General features: G+C 44.4%; 2 protein-coding genes across 15 annotated transcripts in view; one reads left to right on the top strand and one right to left on the bottom strand.

Moving 5' to 3' along the window:
• Positions 1 to 15,337, top strand: part of FAM110A (family with sequence similarity 110 member A) — an 897,957-nt gene that overhangs the window by 135,793 nt on the left and 746,827 nt on the right. The window lies entirely within an intron of this gene.
• On the bottom strand, positions 867 to 13,707 carry TCF15 (transcription factor 15). Its single transcript, XM_068262226.1, has 2 exons — positions 12,988 to 13,707; positions 867 to 1,301 (listed from the first exon to the last, which is right to left on the bottom strand). Exons 1-2 carry the CDS (start codon positions 13,462 to 13,464, stop codon positions 1,227 to 1,229), a joined length of 552 nt encoding a protein of 183 aa, XP_068118327.1. The 5' UTR covers positions 13,465 to 13,707; the 3' UTR covers positions 867 to 1,226.

Raw genomic sequence — 15,337 nt, 5'->3', positions numbered from 1 at the left:
CATGGCAACAGGATGTCACATTATGTGACGTCAGGACATGCCAGAGTATTGATGTGACATCTTGTTGCTATGGAGATGCGACGTGGGAAGCGGTGATTGAAGGCGAATTTCTAATCCCCCGGAGCCCGTTCGCAACTCTACAGGGAGAGGGAATGAAATGTAAAGAATGCGGCCCGTGGTCCGCAGCATGCGGCCCAGGCTGCGTAAAGATTGCCTAGCCCTGCCCTATGGGATACTTACCTCCCCCAACCTGCTCAGTAATCAGGATCCATCGCTGGCTTTCCCAGAAACAAAGCGGCAATATTTACAGTTGCTACTGCCCACATGCTCCACTTTGGACTCAGGCGGAAATAGCCAAGCCTGATTGGGTCCACTTTACTGCACAGGCGCTTTCGGCTTGTACCTGTGCAGTAGAGCAGACCCGATCCTGCTTGGCTATGTAACCCCGGAGCCCAAGCAGAGAGCCACTACTGCACATGTGCGCAGCATGGCAAGCAGCCAGAAAGGAGTTTCTTGGGGGGTCCCAGTGCTGGATCCCCTCTACTGAAGAGGGTGGGGTAAGCCTCTAGGATCCAGAGGCTTTCCCCTCCCGAAGTGCATAAGTACCCCCCAGGGGCTCTTTTTTTTTCGTTACAGATTCCCTTTAACGCAAACCCTGTGTAATCATATCATGTAAATGCCACGCTGATCAGCTTTTTGCATCTTCTAAGGTACGATAAAAGAACATAAAAAAATAAGTGGCAGAACATGTCTGATAACATTCAGCTGCTGCCCATGTGGCCCATTTGACCATTGATTCCCCAGAGGTAGACCACACATCTGCAAAAAAAACACCAAACTAATAAAAAGAATGACAGGAACCGTCATCTTAATAATGTTATTTTAATAAAAACTATAACTTTGATCATATGTACAGATATTTATTTCACATAGTCTTTGTCTGTCTGCGGGCTATCAGCCCAGGGAGACTTGTTGGGAAGGTTATAAAAGTTCCAGACCTTTATTGCAGCACTTGTCCCCTCCCCCACATTGGGGCAGCTGTCCCCTGCCTGCTCAGGTTCTCCTACACACAGCCACGGCCAGAGGTGATTGGACCAGCTCGTCTCCGGCTCAGAACTTCTTCCTCGCCACCTGCTGGTCCTTCTCTTTTTCTGTTTTTGGTAGAAAAATAATGGCGCTCTCGTATTTTTCAGTTCCAATTTTATAAGTCCGACAGAAAGCGGCGATCATCTCTGCGGAATCCGTAGAGTATTGAGCCCTCGGACCTTGAGGCAGCTCCCGGCGTGGTCCCTTCTGGAGCCCTGTGGAGACAATTCACACCTTTTACAATTCTGCAGATGCTTCTGCACTAACCCATCATAGAACTTTCATAAGATTCACATTGTGAAACAAATACCATTAATATTGTGTTTAACTGGTTGTTTTTGTAAGAACGCAGCCAAGCAGCTACCACATTTTTATTATTTTGACTGCTCTGATTAAAGCAAACCTGAAGCGAAAATAAACTTATGAGATAATGAATTGTATGTGTAGTACAGCTAAGGAATAGAACATTAGTAGCAAAGAAAAGGGTCTCATATTGTTTTCCAGTACAGGAAGATTTAAAAAACTTCAAGAGATCCGGAGACGGTGCCATTGGATGTATTTACACTTACCTGGGGCTTCCTTCAGCCCCATGAGCTTCGTGGGCTCCCTCGTTACCCTCTCCAGCCTCTCCATTCACTTCATATTGATCCCGATAATCTGGCCCCGTCACTGGCCAGGTTACCGGAATGGTAATGAAGCGAACAGGGCAGCCAGAGAGGACAGCCAGGGAGTCCACGCACCTCATGGGCCTGGAGGAAGCCCCAGGTAAGTATAAATACATCCAATGGCACCGTCTCAGGTACACCTTCAGTTGTTATGTATGCAAAAAAACTTCTCTGAGCTATTCGACCCAGTTTGGGTCGAATACAGTCCTGCTTTCTGAGGCACTTAAACAGCCAAGAAACAGCGAGAGACAGCCTGAGATAAGGTTTTACTGCAGGAAAGTTCATAGGGGCATTATGTCTGCTTTGTTTTATAGCTTCAGGCTGCTTTCACAGTATATGTGGTTTTAGCCGCGTTAGACTGTTTGCACATGCTCAGTGCAGGAGAGGAGGAGGGGAGAGTCCGCTATTGTCCCTAGCCCCATGGCTAATTAATATTCACTGCACTGTGTGACTTGCAGTGTTTACTTCCTGGAGCGGCCGCTTTGTGCGGCAATTGGCTGGAGTGTTCCGATCATGTGGTCTCCACAGTCTTTGGACGCATGCGCCATTTTCATTCCACCAGTATCAAACGAAAACGGCGCACCAAGAGACGCATAACGCGTCTCTATGTAGCGTCCAAGTTAACACCACCATGCGTTGCCTTAGGGGTCCCCTCTAACGCAACGTCTCTGTGTGAAAGAGCCCTAAAAGACAGTGTGGTTTTAATACTGCAACTGTGAAAGTATGAGGCAGTGTAATAAAAAATAAATAAATAAAAGCTATATAAATGGAAATAAAAATAGGAGACTCTTTTCTTTGCTATTAATGTTCTATTGATTATCCGTACAACACATACAATTCATTATATCATTTTTTTTTCCATTTCAGGTTTGCTTTAAGAAAGCTGCTTACTACAGGGCTCTGTTAGTACAAGAGCTTTTCTAGCTTTATAGACTTCCAGAAAAGGGGTCTAAATAACTGTATTGGCCACTTAATGCCTTTCTTGCATTGCTTCCATAGCAGCCAATCAAAACCTTTTTAGTTTACTAGCTTAGTCTGTGCACCACACGCTTTCTTTCTAATGGGTTGGACTATCTTAGGCCTGGTACACACCATGCAATTATCACTACAGATTCTACTTCCAATCTAGTATACAATTGGATTGGACACAAGAGAAATATACACCCTTTAGATTGCAAGTGACTGATTACTAGCTCAAAATCGATCTGTCTCACAATATACAGCTGATTGGACAGGTTGGAAAATATCAGTTTAAATACGAAGCATTTTTTTTACTTTCCATTCATTTTCAATCGATACCCAACTGGAAAATGTATCAATGTGATTAAAATGTGTGTAGACTAGCTTTCTTCTATATCCATTTGGTGTCAGATTTAAATATTGATCAAATCTCTTGCTTGAGTAGGATCTGAAGTGAAAATTGCATGGGGTGTACAAAGAGCTTTGGGCCATGTTCACAGAGGTGCATTGCAGTGCGACATAACAGCCACTCTGTAACATTGTAACATACCACATATGTGACACTCACAATGTGGCAGGTGTGTTGTGGTAGTGCTGCAACGGAGTACGGCATGATAACGCACTGCATGCAGTCCGTGCCTTGTGGATTACAGTGAAGCATACTTTTCATTCACTGTATGCTTTACTGTACATGATGCAACGCACGGATAATGTGTTGCTCCACTTTTCCGTTTCCTTTCTGCTGCTACAGAGAAAGCATTGCAACAAACAGTGTGGATGTGGCTTTGGTGCTTGAAAGATTAATAGGTGCAATCTGGCCTCTGGACTAGATATAGATGTTTACAATGGACACAGGTGCAATGTGGCTTCTGGTGTGGTTATCAATTAATGGCTGGTACACACTGCAATTTGCCCATCAGATCGACAAGAAATTTTCCTTCGTTCATATTTTCCAACATGTCCGATCTGCTTCCGATTGAGAAAGGGATCCATTTTTAGATCAGTACTGCACAAAATGGATCTCTTATTGGAAATTGTCAAACAACTGGAAACTCCTTGTTGATCTGACAGGAATATTGCATCGTATGCACCAGGCACATGGGAATGAATGTTTATGAGAATACATATTTATGTTAGATATACAGATGCAGTCTGGCCCTTGGTTCGGGTATGAATGTTTATAATGGGCATGCAGGTGTAATCGGGCCCTGGCCTGGGTATAAATGTTTATACAGTAATGGGCATGCAGGTGTAATCGGGCCCTGGCCTGGGTATAAATGTTTATACAGTAATGGGCATGCAGGTGTAATCGGGCCCTGGCCTGGGTGTAAATGTTTATACAGTAATGGGCATGCAGGTGTAATCGGCCCCTGGCCTGGGTATAAATGTTTATACAGTAATGGGCATTCAGGTGTAATCGGCCCCTGACCTGGGTATAAATGTTTATACAGTAATGGGCATTCAGGTGTAATCGGCCCCTGGCCTGGGTATAAATGTTTATACAAAAATGGGCATGCAGGTGTAATCGGCCCCTGGCCTGGCTATAAATGTTCATACAGTAATGGGCATGCAGGTGTAATCGGCCCCTGGCCTGGGTATAAATGTTTATACAGTAATGGGCATGCAGGTGTAATCGGCCCCTGGCCTAGGTATAAATGTTTATACAGTAATGGGCATGCAGGTGTAATCGGCCCCTGGCCTGGGTATAAATGTTTATACAGTAATGGGCATGCAGGTGTAATCGGCCCCTAGCCTGGCTATAAATGTTTATACAGTAATGGGCATGCAGGTGTAATCGGACCCTGGCCTGGGTATAAATGTTTTTTCAGTAATGGGCATGCAGGTGTAATCGGGCCCCTGGCCAGGGTATAAATGTTTATACCGTAATGGGCATGCAGGTGTAATCGGCCCCTGGCCTGGGTATAAATGTTTAGACAGTAATGGGCATGCAGGTGTAATCGGCCCCTGGCCTAGGTATAAATGTTTATACAGTAATGGGCATGCAGGTGTAATCGGGCCCTGGCCTGAGTATAAATGTTTATACAGTAATGGGCATGCAGGTGTAATCGGGCCCCTGGCCTGGGTATAAATGTTTATACAGTAATGGGCATGCAGGTTTAATCGGGCCCTGGCCTGGGTATAAATGTTTATACAGTAATGGGCATGCAGGTGTAATCGGCCCCTGGCCTAGGTATAAATGTTTATACAGTAATGGGCATGCAGGTGTAATCGGCCCCTGGCCTGGGTATAAATGTTTATACAGTAATGGGCATGCAGGTGTAATCGGCCCCTGGCCTGGATATAAATGTTTATACAGTAATGGGCATGCAGGTGTAATCGGCCCCTGGCCTGGGTATAAATGTTTATACAGTAATGGGCATGCAGGTGTAATCTGGCCCCTGGCCTGAGTATAAATGTTTATACAGTAATGGGCATGCAGGTGTAATCGGCCCCTGGCCTGGGTATAAATGTTTATACAGTAATGGGCATGCAGGTGTAATCGACCCCTGGCCTGGGTATAAATGTTTATACAGTAATGGGCATGCAGGTGTAATCGGCCCCTGGCCTGGGTATAAATGTTTATACAGTAATGGGCATGCAGGTGTAATCGGCCCCTGGCCTGGGTATAAATGTTTATACAGTAATGGGCATTCAGGTGTAATCGGCCCCTGGCCTGGGTATAAATGTTTATACAGTAATGGGCATGCAGGTGTAATCGGGCCCCTGGCCTGGGTATAATGTTTATACTATAATTAGCATGCAGGTGTAATCGGCCCCTGGCCTGGGTATAAATGTTTATACAGTCATGGGCATGCAGGTGTAATCGGCCCCTGGCCTGGGTATAAATGTTTATACAGTAATGGGCATGCAGGTGTAATCGGGCCCTGGCCTGGGTATAAATGTTTATACAGTAATGGGCATGCAGGTGTAATCGGCCCCTGGCCTGGGTATAAATGTTTATACAGTAATGGGCATTCAGGTGTAATCGGCCCCTGGCCTGGGTATAAATGTTTATACAGTAATGGGCATGCAGGTGTAATCGGGCCCCTGGCCTGGGTATAATGTTTATACTATAATTAGCATGCAGGTGTAATCGGCCCCTGGCCTGGGTATAAATGTTTATACAGTCATGGGCATGCAGGTGTAATCGGCCCCTGGCCTGGGTATAAATGTTTATACAGTAATGGGCATGCAGGTGTAATCGGGCCCTGGCCTGGGTATAAATGTTTATACAGTAATGGGCATGCAGGTGTAATCGGCCCCTGGCCTGGGTATAAATGTTTATACAGTAATGGGCATGCAGGTGTAATCGGCCCCTGGCCTGGGTATAAATGTTTATACAGTAATGGGCATGCAGGTGTAATCGGCCCCTAGCCTGGGTATAAATGTTTATACAGTAATGGGCATGCAGGTGTAATCGGGCCCTGGCCTGGGTATAAATGTTTATACAGTAATGGGCATGCAGGTGTAATCGGCCCCTGGCCTAGGTATAAATGTTTATACAGTAATGGGCATGCAGGTGTAATCGGCCCCTGGCCTGGGTATAAATGTTTATACAGTAATGGGCATGCAGGTGTAATCGGCCCCTGGCCTGGATATAAATGTTTATACAGTAATGGGCATGCAGGTGTAATCGGCCCCTGGCCTGGGTATAAATGTTTATACAGTAATGGGCATGCAGGTGTAATTGGCCCCTGGCCTGGGTATATATGTTTATACAGTAATAGGCATGCAGGTGTAATCGGGCCCCTGGCCTTGGTATAAATGTTTATACAGTAATGGGCATGCAGGTGTAATCGGCCCCTGGCCTGAGTATAAATGTTTATACAGTAATGGGCATGCAGGTGTAATCGGCCCCTGGCCTGGGTATAATGTTTATACAGTAATGGGCATGCAGGTGTAATCGGCTCCTGGCCTGGGTATAAATGTTTATACAGTCATGGGCATGCAGGTGTAATCGGCCCCTGGCCTGGGTATAAATGTTTATACAGTAATGGGCATGCAGGTGTAATCTGGCCCCTGGCCTGAGTATAAATGTTTATACAGTAATGGGCATGCAGGTGTAATCGGCCCCTGGCCTGGGTATAAATGTTTATACAGTAATGGGCATGCAGGTGTAATCGACCCCTGGCCTGGGTATAAATGTTTATACAGTAATGGGCATGCAGGTGTAATCGGCCCCTGGCCTGGGTATAAATGTTTATACAGTAATGGGCATGCAGGTGTAATCGGCCCCTGGCCTGGGTATAAATGTTTATACAGTAATGGGCATTCAGGTGTAATCGGCCCCTGGCCTGGGTATAAATGTTTATACAGTAATGGGCATGCAGGTGTAATCGGGCCCCTGGCCTGGGTATAATGTTTATACTATAATTAGCATGCAGGTGTAATCGGCCCCTGGCCTGGGTATAAATGTTTATACAGTCATGGGCATGCAGGTGTAATCGGCCCCTGGCCTGGGTATAAATGTTTATACAGTAATGGGCATGCAGGTGTAATCGGGCCCTGGCCTGGGTATAAATGTTTATACAGTAATGGGCATGCAGGTGTAATCGGCCCCTGGCCTGGGTATAAATGTTTATACAGTAATGGGCATGCAGGTGTAATCGGCCCCTGGCCTGGGTATAAATGTTTATACAGTAATGGGCATGCAGGTGTAATCGGCCCCTAGCCTGGGTATAAATGTTTATACAGTAATGGGCATGCAGGTGTAATCGGGCCCCTGGCCAGGGTATAAATGTTTATACAGTAATGGGCATGCAGGTGTAATCGGCCCCTGGCCTGGGTATAAATGTTTATACAGTAATGGGCATGCAGGTGTAATCGGCCCCTGGCCTGAGTGTAAATGTTTATACAGTAATGGGCATGCAGGTGTAATCGGGCCCCTGGCCTGGGTATAAATGTTTATACAGTAATGGGCATGCAGGTGTAATCGGGCCTCTGGCCTGGGTATAAATGTTTATACAGTAATGGGCATGCAGGTGTAATCGGGCCCCTGGCCTGGGTATAAATGTTTATACAGTAATGGGCATGCAGGTGTAATCGGGCCCCTGGCCTGGGTATAAATGTTTATACAGTAATAGGCATTCAGGTGTAATCGGGCCCTGGCCTCGGTATAAATGTTTATACAGTAATGGGCATGCAGGTGTAATCGGGCCCCTGGCCTGGGTATAAATGTTTATACAGTAATAGGCATTCAGGTGTAATCGGGCCCTGGCCTCGGTATAAATGTTTATACAGTAATGGGCATGCAGGTGTAATCGGGCCCCTGGCCTCAGTATAAATGTTTATACAGTAATGGACTCACATGACTCTTGTGGCGGAGAAGCAGACCGCGGTGCGATGCAATGTGCAAGGGGCCTAAAGGTACAATATTTTCCTCAGATATGATCATGCGATCAGATTAGCAGGATCGGAAGTAATCGGAATGTAATTATAGATTGTTGCCATAAACGGTCAATTAGGGCACTTTTCTCTCTTTAGATTTGATCGTAAATTCCAACATTCACCAAAATTTAGCATTCCAATTGACCATAGATTCATTTCGCACAGATTTTTTTTTCACACGCCGTGTGGTTTTCTGTACAGTTTTAAAAATCTGGTTGAGTGGTCGCATCTGAGGAAAATACTGTACTGTTAATGGGCGCCTTAAGACTATGACAGCAACGCTCTATGGAGTCGCTGAGATGTGCTGATACGCCTATCGAAAATAACTAAACCTTGTCCTGTGGATATATTAATGCTGATATCTTTTTATTCACTTCATCAAATAAAGATGACTTGCTTAGTGAATGATATTACAATGCAGATTTTACACCAGGGCATTCTCAGAGCAGTCATGGGGAAATTTGCCTTCTTAAAACAGAAGGAAATTTGCAATAATTCAGCTATAAGTGAACATTTGTGGTTACCCACAATGCATCACTACTGAATATGCAAATTATCCCTTTTTGCCCCTGTAAGCCAGGCAAGCATCCAGAACCGATGGTGTATAGCAAGCCTATATCTTTAAATATTACACAGCCACATCAACCCCACATGTAGACAGCCTGTTTTGGGCTTTTGGCCCTCATCAGTACATGGCAGGGATTGATATGGCTGTATGGGATAGGGGTTTGGACCAGTACAACAGAGTAACCAAACAGCTTGGGGTGACCCAAACCACTAGGAATGTATAAAAGAGACTGAAAAGCCCTCCTACTAATAAGCAGAGCAGTCACAAACGTTACCCATTCAGCAGCCCAGCATATAGCAGTTTATTGAGATGACAGAGGAACAGAGTGCATAAATTAAGATGACTTTTTTAATGTAGTGACTAGTCACACTACTTATTCTTCAGTAGAAAAAGGAAACCCTACATTTCCCTTGTCTGATAAGTGCCACACTTTGTTCACAGGATTCCCCAGGAGCTCAGTCCCAATTAATATGCTAACGTAACACAAACACACAGCTGGTTCCCTTTGAAGTGGAGAAGCATGTTCTGTGTAACCTCAGTAGTATGGCTGCCAGTAGTGGAGTGAAAGCTAGAGCACACAGTAGTGTGCTGAAGTGAACAGTTAATATCTATATGAAGGGGTGGGGGAGTTGTTTTTACAGGGGAAGAAATTCCAACATCAGAAATAACAGCGTTATGTTATTTTTGAGGTTTGTTTGTATTTTTTTTCATGGGAAGCACCAGTCTTCTGGCAAATGAGGATGGAAATGATAACAGGGGTATTACAATTTACAAATGTTAAAATGTACCAATTACTGGTCTATGCCATGCTTATGCACTCTATTGGAGTCCTATTGGAGAAAAGCACTTTACGTTGTTGTTGTCATTTGCAATGCAAATGTGGTTTGTTGTTGTCATTTGGCAGTCACAGGAAGTGATTGTGGCAGCCATATCGGTTGAAGACCCTTCAAAATAGTTTCCCAAATCCCCAGTCCAGGTCTGAATGGATGTTACTTTCTTTTGCCACATTGGACTATATGCAATTCACTTTTTCTCTAAAGCTTTCTCCTAGGTGATATTTTTACACCTTATCAATAAAATGTCTTTTAAAGGGAACCTAAACTGAGAGGGATGTGAATGTTTCCTTTTAAACAATACCAGTTGCCTGGCTGTCCTGCTGATCTCTTTGGCTGCAGTAGTGGCTGAAACGAGCATGCAGCTAATCCAATCTAACTTCAGTCACAGCACCTGATCTGCATGCTTGTTGAGGGGTTGAGGCTAAAAGTATTATTAGAGACACTGGGTCAGCAGGAGAGTCAGGCAACTGGTATTGTTTTAAAAGGAAAAATCCACATCCTTCTCAGTTTAGGTTCCCTTTAAGGCCCCAGCAAGCAAGAACATACTAAGAATAATTTTGACAATACCTTTTTCAATTGCAGAGTGCTAACAAGTTATTTTAAACATAAGATGAAAAATTATCTCCTAGGAGAAAATTCAGGAGAAAAAGGGAATTGAATATGGCCCCTTGTGTCACTATGCAGCGTCAGACTCCACAAGAGAGAAATAATTCTACTGCAAAATCATGACATCATTTGCTAGGACGCCTAACAATATTGCAGAGGAGATTGTGATACTTTGCATTAGGAAAGCAACAGCTTTCAGAATCTACAGAAATGTTATGGACCCAATACATACATACCCCCCCCCCCTTCCCCGTACACTAGAGGGGCTCTTATGCAAGGTAAAATCTGAAAGCCCCCCCCTGGCCTGGTACTTGCAGTACCTCCCTTGTGATGGCTCATCATAGTGCTATAGAACTTATAATGAAACAGTAGGTGGTCTCCAGTATTGTCTTAAGGTGCCCATACACTCTTCAAATTCCTGCAGATTCAATTAATCTACTGGGAATTGATTGCCCAAAATGATTTTGACCAAAAATCGATCAAAACTATTGATATTGGCCAAGCAGGTAATATACTAAAAAAATAGAGTACTGTAGAATCCCTTAATAGTAAACTTCAAGGAACCTGGCCAATTAGTTTACTTTATCAGAAGTTTACTATTGTATATTAGAAGTCATCACATGCTCATGGCTGAGACCTGGGAACCAAATTTAGGGCCCGTTCAGATCACAAATGCGGATGGCCATGCGTGCGGAACGAGTGCGGAACGCAACGCGTACGAACGCACGCCATCCGCGTTTGTGTGCGTTGCGTGGCTGATCCCATCACTGAAAAGTGAATGGGACAGCCGCGCGTTTTAGCAAAATCTGCGTGCAGCATGCGTTCCCGGACTGCACAGGTCCGGACCGCATGCAGTGTGAACATCAGACAGTGCACTCTATGCACTGTCTGATGTCGTGCGTGTCGGCCTCCTGCAGGCGTTTCCAAAACGCGGCTGGAAACGCGTGCAGTCTGAACGGGCCCTTACTGTAGCCAGAGGTTTCTATATCAGAGTGTAGTATAACAATTATACTGCACTGTTTTCACTTAGCAGGTGTTTTCGGTGCGGGCCGCATACCGCCTGACCTGGGCACCGCTATAGCCAATTCTATAGTGCGCACCCTGCGCATGGGTAACTCAGGGTTCTGGCGATCACCAGACCCAGATTTACTTCTTTCTTCGAGTTGCTACAATCCCTAGGGGGAAAATTATTTTCCGCTGTGAATCTGAGCGGCAGATTTGGGCTCTTGCACACTACATCCGATTCCGATTTGAGATTTTGATGCAATTTTACATGCGATTCCGATTTGCGATTTTTAATCGGTACTGCATGCTGCATTTTCTCATTGTTTTTCTTCTTGTTTTGATAGCATCCAAGGAAATTGAGAATCGCAATCGCAAATTGTATTTGCAGTGTGCAGGTTGCCTTAAGCTGTCACTCCCCCATGCGCCCAATTCACCAGCTGTGTACATATACATACGCCTGTTTTCATACCAGTTTAAATCATTTTTACAATATTTGCTTATTATTTCATATTCAGTTTGGTGGCATCAAGATAATAAAAATGTATGGTGAACATTCTGGCGAATCAATTTTAAGGGCTGGAACCCACTAGAGCGATTTTTTTGAGTGTTTAGGGAGCGTGATAAATCGCTTTCCCTAAACGCTCTGCCAATATAAATGGATGGTGCAAATTCCACAAAAGCGATTGCGATTAGCAAAATCGCAAACGCAGGACATGCAGCATTTTGTTAGCGTTTGCGCTTCAATGTGAAGTATATAATCGCTGGCGTAATCGCTCATCAAAACTTGCACGGATCGATTTTGCTAGCTTTTTGAAGTTAATGTACACTGTAACAAAATTAAAATTAATAGAAAGGACCAATCAGACTTTAAAACGCTAATCGCTAATCGCTACACAACCGCTGGCAAATCAATACACTTTTTAAAATCGCTCCTTAAAACGCTCAAGGAATCGCTTACAAACTGCTCATACGAAACGCTAGCGATTGTGATTAGCGATTGCGTTTTGCAGTGTGTTCCAGGCCTGAAGGGAACTTAAAGCGAGAGGGTTATAGAGGTTGTCATATTTACTTTTAAATGATGCCTGTTCCCTGGCTGCGCTGCTGATCCTCTGCCTTTAATGCTTTTAGCCATAGACCCTCAACAAGCATGCTGATCAGGTGCTCTGACTGGATTAATTGCATGCTTGTTTCAGGTGTGATTCAGACACTACTGCAGCCAGAGAGATGAGTAGGATAGCCAGGCAACTGGTATTGTTTAAAAGGAAGTAAATATGGAAGCATCACTTTAGGTTCATTTTAAGTCAGTGCAGGCCTGCCCTAATAAATGCCTAATAAATTGTTTTAGGAGAAACATGCCACTGCTTTTATATTTGGGTTTTGCATGGATAAACGGGTTGTTATAAAAATCACTGTGTTATCACAAACAACACGCCAGGTTTGTCAGAGGTCTGGGTCCTTCCTTATGAGGTGAGGCTCATGGAGAAGTCCCGGGATGAAGGGAGCTTTCACTAATTAGAGAGGATGTCTCTTCACTGAGCCCTTTCCATTGCTGTCAGTGGAAAGACATCTCCACGGACCCCCAGGCTGGAAATACTGGCCCCTCAATTCTGCTCTCATTATTCCCATCTTGCTGAGGATAACAGATCTGCCTCCGCATCATCCTGTGTACAGATGTCTCTGTGGATAAGACAGCATTACTTATAATACATTATTATTATTATCACCCTCATCACTGTAGTGTCATTATAGAATTCTACCCATGCTGTCCCCTATAGTACCGTGCTCCATTTATGAAATGTATAATAGGCTATACATACAATTCACAGATATATGGTTGTGCTATTTGATAGGGTTTGCCTCTGGCTACACTTACCCCCTTTCTCTGGTTACTGAGGCAGAAGGTGCAGATGCTGCGTGGTAGTTTTCCATCAGACTCTTCCCGGGTCCTGTAAACAGGGCTAAAGCACGGCTGCCCATCCTCGCAGCCCTCCCCTAGCAGCAGAGTATTGGCCAGGTGGGAGATGTAGCTGGACGCCAGGCGTAGAGTCTCTATCTTGGAAAGCTTCCTGTCCACCGGCTCTGTGGGTATCAGCGTGCGGAGGGCGGTGAAAGCCGTGTTGACACTTTGCGTCCTGTCCCTTTCCCTGGCGTTGGCTGCCTGCCTCTGTTTCACCACCACCACCTGCCCAGGTTTCCTCGGCACCTTCCTCCTCGTGGCTGAATTTTCGTAGCATCCAAACGACTGATCAGAGTTGTCACTCTCGCTCCTGTTCTCCTCGTCTTCGGACATCATGGTCACGTCCGGATAGATGACATGCGCAGGCAGGGATCGCAGCATGGTGAAAGCCATGCTTTGTCTAACAGCAGTCTCTGCCCCTCGTTACCTGACGCAAATGATTCAAGACCCTCAAGAAGCAGTTGCTGCCTTGGCTGCAGCCTATGCCCCTCAATCCTTTTCTCGGTAATTGCTCTTATTGTTCATAAGAGGGGCCTGATGGTCCTCAGCGCTCGTGACTGTGAATTTAATTCTCCTAATGTCTTCACAGCTGTTCCTGTAGTTTCCTTCCCAACAGTAAGAAAGGAGGAGTAGCATTAAGCTCTGCTGCCTCCTAAGGAATCTCTATATATAATGCATGGGAGGGGCCACTGGAAGCACTTCTCTAGCAAATGGCACCACTAGGTGCACACAGCTTCTGTTTATAAAACTCTCAAGCAGAGCATCGGGGAGGCTTATCCTTCATAAATGGGCTTTAACCGCTTTGTTTGGAAACTCAGTACTTGAATGATTAACCTTATCCAGCAATGCAGGAGTTAAATTGGCAGGCTATTTTTTTTTTTTTTTTTTTATGACAAAAGTGAGCTGTAATTTGATGTAATATGTAGTGAATGTATTGAAAGCACGTTTATCCCATATGAAGCAAGATGCTGTGACTGTATAGGGCATAAGTGTGCCGACAGCAAATAGGTTGATACCAGACTGCCACACATGAACAATAATGCAGCCACAGTGCATGAATCACTGTACCCCTTGAATAGACTGGATCCCTCCCTTCCAGCTGTCTTCTGTTTTGCAGGCACTTCCCCTCTCCGCCAACACAAAAGAGACCAGAAAAGATGTCCTGGAAGCAGGAGATCTGTAATAATAGCAGTCACTTTATTAAATCTCAATAGGCAATTAGTGAGGCAGTTCATTACAGTGAATTAAAACGACACTAAAGATTCTGCCGCTGGATACACCTGCGTAATAATGCAGTGTGAGGAATGGATGAGGATACACAGAACATCTTGCTAGTGTTAGGATTAAAGGGAACACGAGGTGAGGGTCATATGGAGGCTTACATATTTACTTCCTTTTAAATAATTATTATTATTTATATAGCACTGACATCTTCTGCAGCACTGTACAGAGTATATTGTCTTGTCACTTAACTGTCCCTAAGAGGGGCTCACAATCCAATCCTTACCATAGTCCTATGTCTATGTATTGTGTAGTGTATGTATCATAGTCTAGTCAGTTTTTAGGGAGAAGCCAATTAACTTATCTGTGTGGTTTTGTGATGTGAGAGGAAACTAAAGTACCTGAAGCAAACTCACGCAGACACAGGGAGAACATACAAACTCCATACAGAAAGTGCATTGGCTGGGATTCAAACCAGGGACCCAGCACTGTTAGGCGAGAGTGGCAACTACTACCCCCACCCTGCTGCCTGCAAATTGCCTGGCTTTCCCCCTGATCCTGTGTCTCTAATACTTTTAGCCATAGACACCGAACAAGCATGCAGATCAGGTGTGCGATTCCTACACTACTGATGCCAGAGGATCAACAGGATAGCCAGGCAACTGGTATTGGTTAAAAGGAAATAAATATGGCAGCCTAACTCACTCTCATCTTGGGTTCACTTTAAAGGGACACTGAAACGAAAATGTAACCTTACGATATGATGAATTATATGTGTAGTATGGATAATTAATAGAACATTAGAAGCAAAAAAAAAGGTCTCATTTTTATTTTCAGTTATATAGCGTTATTTTTATAACATTGCATCATTGTCTAATATTTGCAGCTTACAAACTACACTCTGTAATTTAAACTATGAAACAGAGCACAGCTAATGAACCTTTGAACTTTCCGACAGTGAAACCTTAAACAATCAAGAAACAGCGAGAGACAGGTTGAGATAAGTGCTTCAGAAAACAGCACTGTAGCCCACCAAGCTTGGTCA

The sequence above is a fragment of the Hyperolius riggenbachi genome, chromosome 12, assembly GCF_040937935.1.
Source record: "Hyperolius riggenbachi isolate aHypRig1 chromosome 12, aHypRig1.pri, whole genome shotgun sequence".
Taxonomy (NCBI): domain Eukaryota; kingdom Metazoa; phylum Chordata; class Amphibia; order Anura; family Hyperoliidae; genus Hyperolius; species Hyperolius riggenbachi.
This window is presented reverse-complemented; position numbering and strand designations above follow the sequence as displayed.